Below are 16044 nucleotides of genomic sequence, written 5' to 3'. Positions count from 1 at the left end.
TCTTTCCACAGGTTTATTATTTTTAAATAATTTAAAGAAAGGTAAGTTTATTTTTAGACCCGTTAGAAAATGTAATTAATTTAAAAAAAAATTAAATTGTTGTTTAAAATAGTTATTTCATGTAATTTACAGTTATTTTAAAAATGTGATTTTTTTTTAAAATTTACTTGAAATTTCAGTGATGTTTTGGGGCTTGTAGTATTTATAGGTTTGACAGTTCTTCATGTCAAACTTATGAATGAAGCATTCCCTGCTACCATTGGCTCTCCATGGCACACGTGATCCCAGGGGACTCTTCAAACTAACTACACCCCTGGGATACGTGAAAACTGCGCGCCGGCAGTTGGAGGAGGCCCAGGATCAGAATCACACGTGGACCCACAGCTCAACGGCCGGTGCGCTAGGTAAGTGCAGGTCGGAGGCTTGCACCCACGGGAAGCCCACGACCCGAAGTTCTGGGCCATTATCTTTACCAACTAAACATCAGCAGTAACCTTACTCAATTGGTATCGGGTATTTCAGAGAGATAGCTTTTGCCAACCTACAGTTATAATATCTAGGTTCGATTACTAAGAGCATATCTCTACCTGGAATGCAGGTACAGCCCCCCAATAGAATGGGTAAACACTATGGATGTGAATTTCTCGGTAGAAAGGTTTGGAACCCATGAGCCTGATGAACTTTTCCACACGGAGTACAAGTGGCACAGCATTAACATCATGATGAACATATTCAACCTGGATTATGTTAAATCTCGTGTTCTTGTCTTTTCCAGTCTTGACCTTATTGAAAATCGTGTTATCCTTCATTCACAAGTAGTAACTTATTTAGGCAACATTTATTGCATGTCACATTATGCCCTCCTGGGAATCTTTGAAGCCAAAAGAACAGCGGAATCAAGCAATACCATGTTTTGTTATCACTTACCACTGATTTGAAGTGAGGTTTTATGAATCAATTCGGTCTTTTTATGAATACCGCAAGGGGCAAGAAAGACATCAAATATAAAACACGAACAAGCAAAGCTACTTCCAGCGTGATTAAACTACATGAGAATGGAGCTCCCCCCCAGCCGCCACCCCAAAGCAGAAAGCTCACAGGTACAAGAGATGTTGACTTGAATTCTAAAAACAGTCGATCCCATTTCTTTCCGTCATTTAATGAATTTGACGATTATTGTCAGCGGATATTTCACTGCATTCTTCAACTCCCCTCTGAATTTATTCTGGGTCACCACATAAATACACGTGTTGGTGCAGCAGCTCAAAAGGAGAAGCATATATCCGGATTCTTGAATGGTAAAGGCAGGGTCGTTGTAACCTGTAGAGACGTAATTGCTTCTGATTCGCTGATACAGGTGATATATGGTGTATGTCGCCCATAACATGTGGAAACTGCCAGATATAGCGAAGAGTAAAATGATGGATCTTTTTCGGTTCTCCAACTCAGGATCAACGTTGTGTTCAGCAGTTTTGTTGCCCCTCAATTTGCGACGGATTCTACTGGAGACTAATATATGTCTCACTGTCAGAAAGTTGAACAGTAAAATAAGAACAAATGCAAGGCACGGTGTTAAAATGTAATTGATCCACGAAAATGCTATCCACGTGGCTAATATATAAAAGTTAGGTTTGATGCGGCAGAGCATTGGTAGGTTGTTAACAAAATACAAAGGCTCAAGCATAAAGTACCAGGGGATGTTTTGCAAACAGCTCAGAACAAACACCGTGCCTACAATCGCCGCTGCAATTTTCTCGGTGCAATATATCATTTTCAGCTTCTGGCAACAAATAGCGACGAACCGATCAAAGGTGAATGCGACTGTTAACCAGACAGAGAAGTTTCTGCAAACATAAGCTAGGACCATTGTGAGACGGCACGCCGGAGTAACGGACAAGGCGCTGACTGGCAAGTAAATGCCGATGACCCGGTTAAATATCACACCGGTGATGATGACCAGTAGATCCGCCACAGCCATGGCCACCAGATAGTGAGTGATGCATTTGGAGAGACCGCACTTTCCCCGGGACAGGATCACAATTGCCATTAGGTTAACTGCAAGAAAGAGGGAAGTCATTGAAAAGACTCCCAGGAGAAATCATCAGGACTTTGGCTGCAATTCAATGTTTCATATCTGCCCCTGTGGAAGGAAACGAATCCAGCTGCCTTGTCGTGACTGAGGGTAACTTTAACCTAAATAACAACAGAAAATGCTGGAAAAACTCAGCAGGCCAGGCAACATCCGTGGATAGAATATAGAGTCAATGTTTCGTGTCAAACTCTTTCTCAAGACTGGAAAGAAACAGGAAATGAAATAGATTTGCTATCGTAATTTTAACCTAACTGGGCCGGCGGCAAACACACGCCATCCAATGTAACGGTGGTTATAAAGCACCGAATATTAACTCCATTCATTTCAATGGAGAGGTAATCCAGCATTGCACCCAATCTGGTCAGTCTTCCAACCGACTGGTTAGATTAGTATCAAACTGAAAGTAAACAATCATTAAAATGTGTTCTAAAGAAAATCATTGTATGTGCCTGTTAAACGTAAAACAATATTAAAAATGCAACAATAGCTGTGGGAGGGGAGGTAGTGGAATTAAATGGAACTAATTGAAATGGTGCTGGAAACTTGCATTTGGTGTAGCCACGGCATCAGATAAACCACTGGCAGCCTGCAGTTGAAATAAGTCTAGTTGAAAATCGGGCTTTTCCTATAATGGGCGGCTGATCTGCAACGCCAGTTTTATTCCCGATGGCAAGTTGGTAACTTATTCTATTGTGGCAAGTTTTCTGAACTCTACCTTAGAAAGGATACAAAGGCTATGGAGAGGGAGCAGAGAAAATCAACTAACATCATCCTGGAAACTAGTTTCTTTAATTGTCAAATCATGCTGGAGAACTTGGAGATCGTTGCATTTCAATAGGGATTTTAAGAGGTAAAATTATTCAGACATCTAATCGATTCCCATTAGATGAATAAGGGAGAGAATGAAATATTTGCTCTGGTGGAAGAACTGTATAACTACAGGAAAAGCAAAATAAAAAAATAACAAAGAACCAAAGGAGAGGTTAGGTCATTTTTGCATTTGTTGTTTTTGATAGGAAATGAAATAAGTGACCAGGCGCCATGGCACACGCCTAATTCATAATTGGTTTTAGATTAAAGTGGATAAACATCTTAAAAAGAGAACGGAAACTGGGCAGAGGGTAGGGGACTCGAAAAACAAAATTTCTGGTTCAGAAAACTTGGTCTTGATAGCTTCATTCTACGATTTTACAATTGTCATTTTTCCACTATACCTAATTTCAAAGTGAGATCAAGCTGGAAAATAAAGTGCAACTTAGAGTAATGCTTAAATTTCTGGTCTCCATTATATAAAGAACATAGAGAGGCACTGGAAGAGGTGCACACCAGAACTATACCGATGATAGCAGAACTGCAAGGGTTCAGCTATCAGGAAGGATTGAACAGTTTGAGAATCTTTCCCTAGAAAAGGGAAGGCTGAAGAATTATGTGATACAAGTCTATATATTAAAGTAGAAGAACATAAGAACATAAGAAATAGGAGCAGGAGTAGGCCAATCGGCCCCTCGAGCCTGCTCCGCCATTCAATAAGATCATGGCTGATCTGATCCTAACCGCCAATCACAGAACCATCTCCTGAATCTAACAGAAATAGACACACGAAATAGGAGCAGGATCAGGCTACACGGCCCCTGGGCCAGCTCCACTACCCACAGGGCCATGACCGATTCAAACCTAGACTGATGTCCAAATTCCTACCCTCTCCCCATAATCCTTAATTCCCTTTACTTCTAGGAAACTGTCTATTTCTGTTTTAAATTTATGTAATGATGTAGCTTCTACAGCTTTTTGGGGCAGCATATTCCATGGACCTACCACTCTCTGAGTGAAGTAGTTCCTCCTCATCTCAGTTTTGAAAGAGCAGCCCCTTATTCTAAGACTATGCCCCCTAGTTCTAGTTTCACCCATCATCGGGAACATCCTCCCCGCATCCACCCGATCCAACCCCTTCACAATCTTATATGCTTCCATAAGATCGCCTCTCATTCTTCTGAACTCCAATGAGTAGAGTCCCAATCTACTCAACCTCTCCTCATATGTCCATCCCCTCATTAGTTAAGTTAGACGTAGACAAATGGTATGTTGGCCTTCATAGTGAGAGGGTTCGAGTACAAGAACAAGGATGTCTTGCTGCAGTTGTACAGGGCCTTGGTGAGACCACACCTTGAATATTGTGTGCAGTTTTGGTCGCCATATCTGAGGAAGGATGTTCTTGCCATGGAGGGAGTGCAGCGAAGTTTCACCAGACTGATACCTGAGATGGCAGGAATGACATATGAGGAGAGATTGGGTCGATTGGGCTTATACTCACTGGAGTTTAGAAGAATGAGAGGGCATCTCATTGAAACTTATAAAGTTCTAACAGGACTGGACAGACTGGGTGCCGGAAAGATGTTCCCGATGGCCAGGGAGTCCAGAACCAGGGGACACAGTCTAAGGATAAGAGGTAAGCCATTTAGGACAGAGATGAGGAGGAATTAATTCACCTAGAGAGTTGTGAACCTGTGGAATACTCTACCACAGATGGCAGTGGAAGCCAATTAATTTAATATATTTAAGAAGGAGCTGGATATATTTCTTAAGGCTAAAGGGATCAAGGGATATGGGGAGATGGCTGGGACAGGGTACCGAATTTGGATGATCAGCCATGATCGCATTGAATGGTGGAGCAGGCCCGAGGGGCCGAATGGCCTACTCCTGCTAGTATCTTCTATGTTTCTATGAATATGCTTCCACCTGTGGGAATGACCAAAACCTCGGTTCATACCAATAAGAGAGGAACTGATAAACCAATTGTGTCAAAATCTTGAAACTCTCTCTGTATCAGCACTATGACAGTACTTTCACCATACGGACCGCAGTGGTTCCAGAATGCAGCTCAGCACCACATTTTCAAGGGCAATTAGGGATGGGCAATAAATGCTGGCCTTACCAGCGATAACCACATCCCAGGAACAATTTTTTTTTAAATCAGGGAAATCAGGAGAAACTTCTTTACCCAGAGAGTGGTTAGAATGTGGAACGTGCTACCATGAGGAGCAGATGAGGCGGATAGCCTAGAGGAATTTATGGGGAAGTTAGAGAAACACATGGGGAAGAAAGGAATAAAAAGGTCACCGAAAGTAGTGGCTGTTCAGATTACAAGTTTCCACCTCGACTGAAATTAGTTCCATTTCATCATTCCACCTAGAATCTAGATTAACACGTGGAAGAGAATGGAATAAAAGGTTATACGGGTAGCGTTATATAAAGAGGAGTGGGAGAATGTTCATGTGGAGCATACACACCGGCATAGGCCAGTTGGGTCGAATGGACAGTTTCTGTGCTATAAGTTCTCTCTATGTAACAGACACAGCAAGAAACATGAAATCACTTATTCATATAATGAACTCGATGGCAATAAAATGACTTACCTGGAACACCAACAGCCGCAAGAGTTGTATAATAAATGGCATATACCAGACCCTTAACTGGTTCATGCATTTTCTGTTAGATTCAGGCTGTGAAGAGAACGGTTCTGGGACACGCACCACGCTGAGCTAAAACCCGTCCCTGATATATACTTAAGGGAAGTCTCCAGTGAGTCAATTATGCAACATCATTACTGATGTTAGTGACATTCAGTGAAACAAACAAATTGCTTTCGCATCATTGGATTTGAAGCAGTCATGGAGAAATAAATGATGTCACAGTATTAACAATCCAATATTATTTTGACATTTGTTTAGCAAACGAAAACCTTGTCCAACAGTCATATACCCTTGAAAGGATTCTAATTTTAGCCTGTCTGTTTTAAGTGAAATAATCTAATTGCAGCTGATGGCTTGATAGGGCGCTCTTGAAAGAAATCGTCCCATTCTTATTCCTACTGATTTCAAGGGCGCGCTGCAGGTGGCGTATCCGAAAAACACGGCTGCCCTAATTTTTTTAACCGGCAAAATTCAGGAGTAGTTTCAGGTAAGTTTTACTTCATATTAGTGGCAGTTCCTGGATCTGTGGCTGTGTAACTGGGGTTCATGCACTTGTTGCTAAGCAACAGGTACGCTTGGTCTGTGGCCGGATTCCTGCACATGTTGCTAAGCAACAGGGAAGCCTGGATTTGTTGCTGTGTACGGAGCTCTCGTACCTTTTAAAAACTATATCTGTGTGTATACTGGACTTTTTGATAAACCGGTAGCACGCTGGTCCCATTGGTGCCGGATAATAAAGAGTTTCATGTACCTCTATTTTACATATTTTGGTTTCATCCTTCCAATCTCCCTCCTTATATTCCATTTGAAATAACATGTTACAGTTAGCAGTCTCCTGCCATGGTTTTCTTGCTGATATTCCTTTAAATGATCATTTAGTTTCGAAGTCACAGGCTTGAAATTCACAAACATCAGCCAGTGAGATCGATCCTGATCGCCATGCACTGATCCTCACTGAGAAGTGGACGTGGGGCGGTGAAGGCATGGGAGCACCCCCCCTACCACCCTCACAGCAGAATGTAAAATGGACACTGATTCACCCAGCTCTCGCTGTCAAAATGGTGAGTTCGTTGAGATACTCAGATGCACCAAGCATCTTTGGAAGGGAACTCCAGCATCAGCAAACTCATGAGCAGGTGCCAAGAAAGAAAATACGTATAATGACATAGAATGCACAGCACAGAAACAAGCCATTCTGTCCAACAGGTCTCTGCAGGTGTCTGTGCTCCACACAGACCTCCCCAAACCCCTTTTCATCTCAACATTTCAGCATAACATTCTATCCCTTTCTGCCTTATGTACTAATCTAGCTGCCCCATATTGCGTCTGTGCTATTCGCCTCAACCACTCTATGTGGTAGCGAATTGCACATTCTCACCACTCTCTGGATTCACTATTGGATTCGTTAGATTAATATTAATGCAATATTCTGAAAGTGGTAAGCTGGCTTGCTTTGCCCGGAAACCAAGACCACGCTCCTGTGATGGTAACTCGGCTCTGTGCCAGAACAGCAGGAGAGATGTGATGTTCTGCAAGACTCTCTGAATGCTGTCCGCCCTCGACCCCCAATGGAAATGTGGCCAGCAATGTAAGCTTACTTGCAGGGCAAGTTGCCATGGAAACTGACAGCATTGTCAGCAGAGGCTCCAACATGATGAGCGCCAGTGTTGTGTTCATGGAGCTGACCACTCGCCCCATGTTGGACAGATTTTAACCCACACTCAGCAAGAAGCCTGACACAAGATAGTTGTGGACTCCACCATGAGGGGAGCAATTGCAGTCAAGCTCACTATCATGCTGCTTAGTGCAAATAGCGTCTCACGTATAAAACCAGCAGCCTTTTTTGGAAGCCTAGGCCCTCGAAAGGCCTCTGCAGCACTGCTAGTGTATGATTTCGCTCTCTGGCGAACTGTAATCGATGGTGTCCCATCACCCCACCATAGCTCCTGCCTGCTTTCTCTCCCCGTGAAGATATCTCCAGCGGTGTAGTCCCTATAGTAAATGTATGCCAATCTCTGAGCTGGTGCTTGGTAGGGATTGATGTTGAGCTGTACTGATTAGGTCCAAGACACAAATGAAGGTTGGTGCAGCTGAGAAATGTGACCCTCGGGTCAATTGTGACTTCGTTGAGATACAATGGACGGAGCAGAGGAAACTTGAAGGTGTGAGAACCGGAAAGTGAAAGTCAGAGTAGGTAAGGATGCAGCAACATGACAACTGAGCGGGAGTAGAGGAGTAAAGAAGGAAGGAAGAAAAACCTGGGGGGGGAGGCGGGCTTGAATTTTGGAGCATCAGGCGAAGGCATGTAAGAAAGGTAGAATTTCCAATGTGCCATGTGTTGCACTGGGCAAAAGAGGTAAAACAAAATGTACCTTAGCTTCGATTTTCGATTGCAACCGAACTGTCTGCAAACCCAACTTATGAAACCGAAACCCAGACGGAGCAGACAAGGGCGAGTTTCCTGCCATGACCTGTGCTCTCTTAGTTGATTACAGCCATGTGGTACTGAGGCACAAACCGAACAAGAATGTCACAGGTCCCAGGGGTGAATCTGAATGGTGAATGGATGCTCCGTTTGCGAATTTTCTAGAGGAAGGGTGGGTCTCTGTGTGAGGGAGTGGGTCCGTGTATGGGTGGGGAACTGGGGGATCCGTGTGGGGGGGAGGGGTGGATAATTGTGGGGGAGGGGCACCCTTCTCCGCAGGATGGGCGGAGCATATTGGGAGGTGGAGCGGTTCTGTTTGGAGGGGAGGGGCATTCTGTGTATAGGGCAAGGCAGACTGTGTGGGGAGGGGTGGGTCAGAGTGAAAGGGAGGGGCCCTCTGTCTGTAGGGAAGGGGTGGAACCGTGTGGGGTGGATCTAGGTGGGATGGGTCTGTGTTTTTGGATAGAGTGGGGCGGGTAGATGTGGCGAGTAGGGGCGGGTTTTTGTGGGGGTCAGGGCAGTTTGGTATGGGGAGGATATTCGGTTGCCATTTGCCCCTTGTTCTGTTCGCGGATCTCAACTGGTGTGGTACTGAGCCCCACACAGAGAAGCAAGATCCCAGCTTTGATCCAAGGCCTCTGCTGTTAGCTCAGTTCAGCTAGCATGTTGTCGATCACCAAACAGATCATCCTGGTCTGTCTTAGTTGATAATGGGCTGCAGACAGAGAAGGAGGACGCCCAGGCTCTATTCCCAGCTTGTGCTCTTAGCTCCTCTCACCTGGCGGGGTACTGAACACCTCATAGAGCAGAAGGGCAAATGTTCCAGACGAGGCCTGTGCTGAGTGAACGGATCTCAGTCAGTGTGGTACAGTGCCACACACAGCAGGAACGGCCCCGGTTCAACCCCCAGCCTGTTCCCAGTTATCTGATCTCAATCTTAGGAACATAGTTTTGGCAAATGGAACTCGGTTAATTCAGCTTCTGAAAGGGTTCATGTTTAATGCAAACGATGACGGCAAACATTTGGTTCGTGTGATTGGAGAGAGAGAGAGAGAGAGGTGAATTTTATTCATAAACAGCCGATAAATGCAACCAACCGGCCTTGGATATTTTACAAAAGCACTGTTTTTTTGTGCTACTAACGTTGTTGCAGAATGTTGAAGAAAATGCAGACGTGTTCCTCTGGACTATGCAGTCGTCAGAGACTACAATATCTGAAAATGCCATCTCCAGTTTGATAAGAAAAGAGTTTATAAATATAAGTTATTTTCCGTTGTTCAAGTAGCACAAAAGGTCCCATGCCTAGGTACATGTGATCCTTTTGTGGCCATACTCTGCTTTAAAATTTATTTTTATGCTGAAGATAAAGAATAAAATGATTGCAACCAGATAATTGAAATCATTATTACTCAAATGAAATAAAAAATGTACTCTGTTTTAAGTCAACACTTAGCAACAGGTGTCAGCCATTCAGCACTTCGAGCCTGCTCAAATATATCATGGCTTATCTTTATCTTAACTCCATTTAGCTGCACTGTTTCCATCACCATTAATATCCATGCCCAACAAAAAGCTACCAATCGCAGTTTTGAAATTTTAAAATGGCATTTCCTCAACAGTGTTTGGGAGAGAGATTCACATTTTTAAGACCCTTTGTTTGATTACGATTTTCGTGACATCATCCCTACCTAGCTCTAATGTTAAGTTTATGTCCCCTTATTCTGGAACACACCACCAGAGGAATTAGTTTCCATCTATCTACCCAATCAACCACTTTAATAATCTTTAACACCTCAATTAGAACACCCCTCAATCGTCTATATTCAAAGCAAAGCAAGCCTAATATGTGCAATCTGTCCTCTATATTTAATCCTGTTTGACAGGGTATCGTTCTGAAGAACCTGTGATGCACTCCTCCACACAGGAACATCTCCACAAAGTTACATTAGAAAGTCACAGGAAATGCCGCAGAGTGATAAATGTGACATTGATATAATTCAATTGGGTGAAGATGGTTGTTACATTTAGTACATGAACTAATGTGATTGAATAAGCCATATTTCAATAGATACGCCATAATATGATCAGAATTCTGATATTTATTAATACATGATATATTGAGTTTAAAAATCTAAAGCCTCGAAGACACAGGCTGCAAACAAAAAACAGGCTTCTGAGATGGGATGGTTAGATAACACAAGTTGTAAACACAACATGCACTAAAATGGGAATTGATTGTTAATGCTAATACAATGACCCAATTGAAATAGCAGTTTGGCGCTTCCAAAAGGTCTGGAGTTTGGGAGCAACACAATGGAATGACCTAATTTAAAGTGTTATAAGCTAACACTCAGGGAAACAGAAACAGAATATTAAAAAACCATGTGCCTTTGAAAAGATGTCATCAAGTAAAAGAAGCACCTGCTGGTCAAATAGATTTTACATTAAACTTGGAAGACAGGAAACATTAGATTGCGATAGCTAGAAACGCATGAAACACCCTGGTTAAATTGGTTTTAATTTACAGGTAGTAAATATGATACCTGCAGAACACTTTGAAGATATAACTTCAAAAAATACACCAAGCAATTACATTGTTTTTCTATTGAACTTGGAACACCACGGTTTCACAACGTCTGTGGTTTTAACCAGTTAAGCCAATATTAAGAATTGAATGAAAGTCCTGTGATAAGAATGGCATCAAATAAAGTCTACAATCATAGTGTTTTATGATAAGCTTTTGGAATACCTAAAGGTAGAGACATAATTATGCATGAAGCAGCTAAATTGACAGTAAGAATAGAAATAAATCAACAGAGAGAATGAATAAAATAATTAGCTTACAATAGCAGTTAACTTCAAAGAATAAACCACTAAAAAAGAGTATAAAAGATAGGATTTTCAAATGGGAAAACAGAAGTCGCTGGAAACAGGCAAGTGATTCTCGGCTTCAGAACCACTCTGTAAGCCTACAACTTTGAGTCTCGGGTATTTAAGGTATTTAATTTTGGTGGAAATTCTGCATTAAGAATAAGTAGAAGTGTGGAAATGTAACGAAGTTAAGATTTGAGAATAAGGATCTCTGAGAATAGGATTGTGTAATCTAATTGCATTTTGAACTGTAAAAGTTGCGATTGAATCAACAATTGTTAAATGAATGTCAGCTCTTAAATCAATCTGTATATTCTTGGAATTGTCTCACAGATATTTCTGTATCAATCTTGCGATCCCAATTTCTGTACACACTTTTGTTGCAGATTTCGGGGGGTATTCCGGAGCCTCATAATATCCAGAAGGTTACAGCCTAGTTAAACTTATTAAAAGTGCTATCCAGAGGACGGTAAGATCTTCAGTCATTCCTTTCCTTTAGGGAGCGATAGCCTGAACCCTTAGACCCATTTAAGCGCCTTATAGAATTCGGATTTCTCTAACTTTAGTTGAAGGTGAACTTTATTGATCGGCTAGATCCTGTCCCCAGGAGCATGTCCCACTCACAAGCTCGCACTGTTCATACGGAAGATCATTGATTGATGTTACTTCTTCCACCGGCATCTCTGAGGCTGGTTGAGTTGCCTGCATCACAATCTCTGAGATCTATGGACAGGTGAAATGAGGAAGAATCCCAGATTTTCATGTCCATGTAACTCAGCGTAACGTAATACATCGTACTTTCCCATGAAACCATCAATAATGGTCAGGATAATTACATTTATTTACAATGTAATATGTCTTGAGGACACACTGCAATTTTACAATTCGTCTCATCAATTCCAAAGGGAAGAGTGAAGCTCGGCGCATGTAATCTTTTAAATCTGTTGCATAACATCCTCCTCCAAATAACTATGGTTGTCATACGTGAAAGAGCAGCATTGTGTTATTAGAATTTGAGTATGCAACAGAGCATTAATTAAACTAAGTTGTGTTTTATTGATGCTTGTGACTGAAAAGTTTTTCTTCTTAAAAAGTTAAGGTAGTTTAAATGTTGATAAACATTTCTAATGTCAATTGGGTTGATTTACGTAAGATGCACAGTGACTTTAATTCCGAATATAAATATTGAAACAACTAATATTCGGATTGATCACCTTACTGATATTTTCAGTAGTATTTTTCTAAAGTACAAATTCAACAAGTAGGTAATTTGCTTATTTTGCATAATAATTAAATAAATACCACCCGAATTCAAAATATGTAATAATCTTTGTAAGCCAATGGTTTTAACATCGGGCTGTCGCGTAATAGATTTCGGAAAGCATAGTACGTGAGTCTTAAATTCCTTTATCTGATATTGTAGGGAAGCCATTAATAAATGTTTACTCAAACCTTTCGTGCTTCCACCAAAACAATGATCAAAGTAATTTGAGATTACTACATAATATATTTACCAACAACAATGTTCAACTATGTAGCACCATTAACCAGCAAAACATCCTTTCGCACTTCACAAATACAGACAAAAATGGACACGAGCAAAAGATGGAGACACTAAGAGAGGTAGCAAAAAGCTTGGCCAAAGAGATATTTTTTAAGGACGGCCTTAAAGGGTCGGAGAGTGGTAGAGAGATTTAGAGAGAGCATTCCAGAGTCTGGGGCGTAAATGGCTGAAAAGCACAGCCGCCAATGATGGGCGGATGGACAAGAGGTCAGAGTTAGAAGAAGGCAATAAGTTGCTGCTTCTTATGACTTCCAAATATGATGTCACAATAACCCAGACTATTTACATTTCTGTTTGATGTTTTAATGTCAAAATTTGAAACCTACATTTAATAGTATACATGTTCGCATGCAGGATGCAGTAGCAATGGTGCAGATCTTGAATTTTTCCGTTACTGTAAAACGAGCGATAGTGAGTGTGCAGTCCGTTTTACATCAATCCCGATTTTAATTTGCATTAACTTTAATCGCTGAATATCAAGATATACCCAAATTTATGATGTGCACACATACTGGTCCTTTTCATTAAAGTCTGCAAATAATTTTCTTGCTTTCCCACCCTTATCTACAGTTAACATCATGGCGATTGTGATCCTGTCCCAGGGAAAGTGCAGTCTCTCCAAATGCATCACTTACTATCTGGTGGCCATGGCTGCAGCAGATTTGCTCATGGTCATCTTTTCGGTCATACTCAAAAGGATCATCTCCATTTACTTCCCCGGATATTATCTGTTGCTTACTCCGGTATGTCGGACCAAAACCGTCCTTGTTAAAGCAACCATAGACTGTTCTGTTTGGTTAACTGTCGCATTCACTTTTGACCGCTTTATAGCCATTTGTTACCAGAAGCACAAAGACAAATATTGCACTAAGGAAACGGCAAATGCGATTGTAGGCACGGTGCTTGTTCTGATCTGTTTAAAAAACATCGCCTGGTACTTTGTATATGAACCTATGTATATAATTAAGAAATTGCCATAGATAATATCAAGCTATTATGCTTCACCCCTATGGCTAGCTTGTTCTTATTTCGGCTGCATACCGACTCACTTTCTGCCATTTTTCATTATTTTGCTACTCAATGCTCTGAGTGTAAGACATCTATTAGCAGCCATCAGAGTCCGCAGTGCAGTGTGGGGCAAGAACAGCACTGAAAATAACCCTGATCCTGAGAGGGAATCCTGCAGGAAATCCATCATTTTACTCTTCAGTATATCCGGCAATTTTAAAGTGTTGTGGCTGACGTACACAGCCCATTACTTATATTATCAAATTACTAATACCTATTGTTATAAACCTCATCATTCAAGAAACTACTCGTGAAATTACGCTTGACGGCCAGCTGGTGTCGCCGTCCAAGGAATATAAATACTCGGCCTTGGGCCCAGCATGCCAGGAACATTTTGTAAGACAAGGAACTCGTGAAGTACAACTAGACTTCCATGTTCTGAAACAGGTTGATTAAAGCCTTGCTTTATGCTCAAACCAAGTGCGTAGTGCGTTTTATTACATCACCTATTCTTACACAGGTTACGATGACCAGGTTTATATCCTTCAACAAACCGTATATTTGCTCCTGCTTTTGAGCTGCTGCACAAACACCTTTATTTATGCAGTTACCCAGAGTAAATTCAGAGAGGAGTTAAAGAAAATGGTGAAATACCCAGTGAATAAGATTGTTACGTGTTTAGATCAGTAGATCAACATTAGGCTTACTGGTTTTACAATTCAACATAGAACAGAAGAACATGAGAAATAGTGGCAGGAGTAAGCCTAAAATTAGTGGTACGGTAGTGTAGTGTCTATGTTACAGGTCTCGTAATCAAGAGGTCTGGACTCATAATCCGATAGTTGAAAGTTCAAATCCGACAACGGCAGCTGAGGAATTTCAAATTCAATTAATTAAATAATTCGGTAATTCCAAAGCTAGTATTAGTAAAGGTCACCATGAAACTATCGGATTGTCGTAAAAACCCAACTGGTCCACGAATGTCCTTCAGCAAAGGAGATCAGCCATCTTTACCCGGTCTGGCCTATATGTGACTCGAGACCCACAGCAATGTGTTTGCCTCTTAACTGCCCTCTGAAATGGCCCAGCAAGTCATTCGGTTGTACCAAACCCTCGACGACAAATTCACTGTGGGCTTACCTACACCACAAGGACTGCAGCTATTCAAGAAGGAGGCTCACCAGCACTTTCTCAAGGACAATTAGCGAAATGCAATAAGTACTTGATAGTCAGCGAAACCCACAGCCCATGAAGGAATAGATAGTTTAAAAAAATAGGGCTCCACATCAATAAGGTCATTGCTGGAATTTTAAATCAACTTTATTTTCCTGCACTTGCCCAACTTCCCGCAATTAATTTAGGGTCCAAAAGTCTATCTATCCCAGTCTCTAATATACTCAAAGACTGAGCATCCACAGCTCTCTTGGATAGGGAATTCTAAATATTCCCTACCTTCTCAGTGAAAACAAATTCTCTTCATCTCAGGACTAAATGAGCGACCACTTATCGTAAGCCTAGCTCTAGACTCTGCAGCCAGTGAAACAGCCTCTTAGCCTCTAAACTATCAATCTCTCTAATAATTTTGCACGTTTCAATGAGATCACCTCTCACTCTTCAAATGGCAAGGAAACATAGGTCGAATCTGCTCAATTTCGCCTCTTATGCCAACTCTCTTAGCCCAGGAATCAAGCTTGTTAACTTTCGTTACAGAATCCCGAAGGCTAGTGTACCCATCCTTTGGTAGTAGACCAAAACAATGCCCAGTACTCCCGGTGTGATCTCACCAAAGCCCTATAAAATTGGCAGCAAGTCTTCCTTCCTATTACACTCCAACCGCCTTGCAATAAAGGCTAGCATAACATTTGCTTTCCTAATTCGTTGTTGTACCTGCATATTGACGTTCTGTGCTTCGTGTACGAGGAGATCCGAATCCCTCTGATAAAATACATTTACTTATCTACACATTTAAAAAAATCTCCCTTTCTATTCTTCCTATGAAAGTGGATAGCTTCTCATTTCGCCGATTATATTCCATCTGCCACGATCTTGTTAAAAACTTGGATACATTGCACTAGGTCCCCTCGTCTATATCTTCAAGTTTGCAGACGACACAAAGCTGGGTGGGCATGTGTGCTGTGCGGAGGATGCCGAGAAATTCCAGTATAATTTGGAGAAGTTGGGTGATTGAGCATATGTATGGCAGATGCAGTATAATGTGGATAAATGCGAGGTTATCCACTTTGGTGGCAAAAGCAGGAAGGCAGATTATTATACGAACGGCAATAGATTGGGGGAAGAGGAAGTGCAACAAGACTTGGCAGTCCTTGTGCACCAGTCGCTGAAGGTAAACATGCAGATGCAGCAGGCGGTTAAGAAGGCAAATGGTATGTTGGGCTTCGTAGCGAGAGGATTCGAGTACAGGAACAAAGATGTCTTGCTGCAGTTGTACAAGGCCTTCGTGAGACCACACCTTGAGTATTGTGTGCAGTTTTCGTCGCCTTATCTGAGGAAGGATGTTCTTGCCATGGAGGGAGTGCAGCGAAGATTCGCCAGACTGATACCTGGGATGGCAGGAATGATGTATGAGGAGAGATTGGGTCGATTGGGTTTATAC

At 41.8% G+C, this 16044-nt stretch overlaps 1 protein-coding gene and 1 pseudogene across 1 annotated transcript; one reads left to right on the top strand and one right to left on the bottom strand.

Annotated features, from left to right (window-relative positions):
• Window positions 1–1153: 1153 nt before the first annotated feature.
• LOC147109933 (neuropeptides capa receptor-like) lies at window positions 1154–7260 on the bottom strand. The gene is made up of 2 exons (XM_086002431.1): window positions 7161–7260; window positions 1154–2055 (listed from the first exon to the last, which is right to left on the bottom strand). Exons 1-2 carry the CDS (start codon window positions 7258–7260, stop codon window positions 1154–1156), a joined length of 1002 nt encoding a protein of 333 aa, XP_085858557.1.
• Window positions 7261–7636: 376 nt separating this feature from the next.
• Window positions 7637–14120, top strand: LOC147109932 (putative G protein-coupled receptor 139; annotated as a pseudogene).
• The last annotated feature ends 1924 nt before the right edge of the window (window positions 14121–16044 follow it).

This window comes from Somniosus microcephalus, chromosome 12 (assembly GCF_052327205.1).
Source record: "Somniosus microcephalus isolate GS21.2 chromosome 12, FLI_Smic_1.0, whole genome shotgun sequence".
Taxonomy (NCBI): Eukaryota; Metazoa; Chordata; class Chondrichthyes; order Squaliformes; family Somniosidae; genus Somniosus; species Somniosus microcephalus.
Note: the sequence above shows the minus strand (reverse complement) of the source record. Positions and strands in the feature narration are given on the sequence as shown.

Bases quoted from the DNA above. Each gene is read 5' to 3' on its own strand.
- LOC147109933 (XM_086002431.1), bottom strand. From the start codon at position 7,260: ATGGGGCGAGTGGTCAGCTCCATGAACACAACACTGGCGCTCATCATG. The intron at 2,056-7,160 runs GTAAGCTTACAT...TCTTTCTTGCAG, and splicing joins CATGGCAACTTGCCCTGCAA to TTAACCTAATGGCAATTGTG.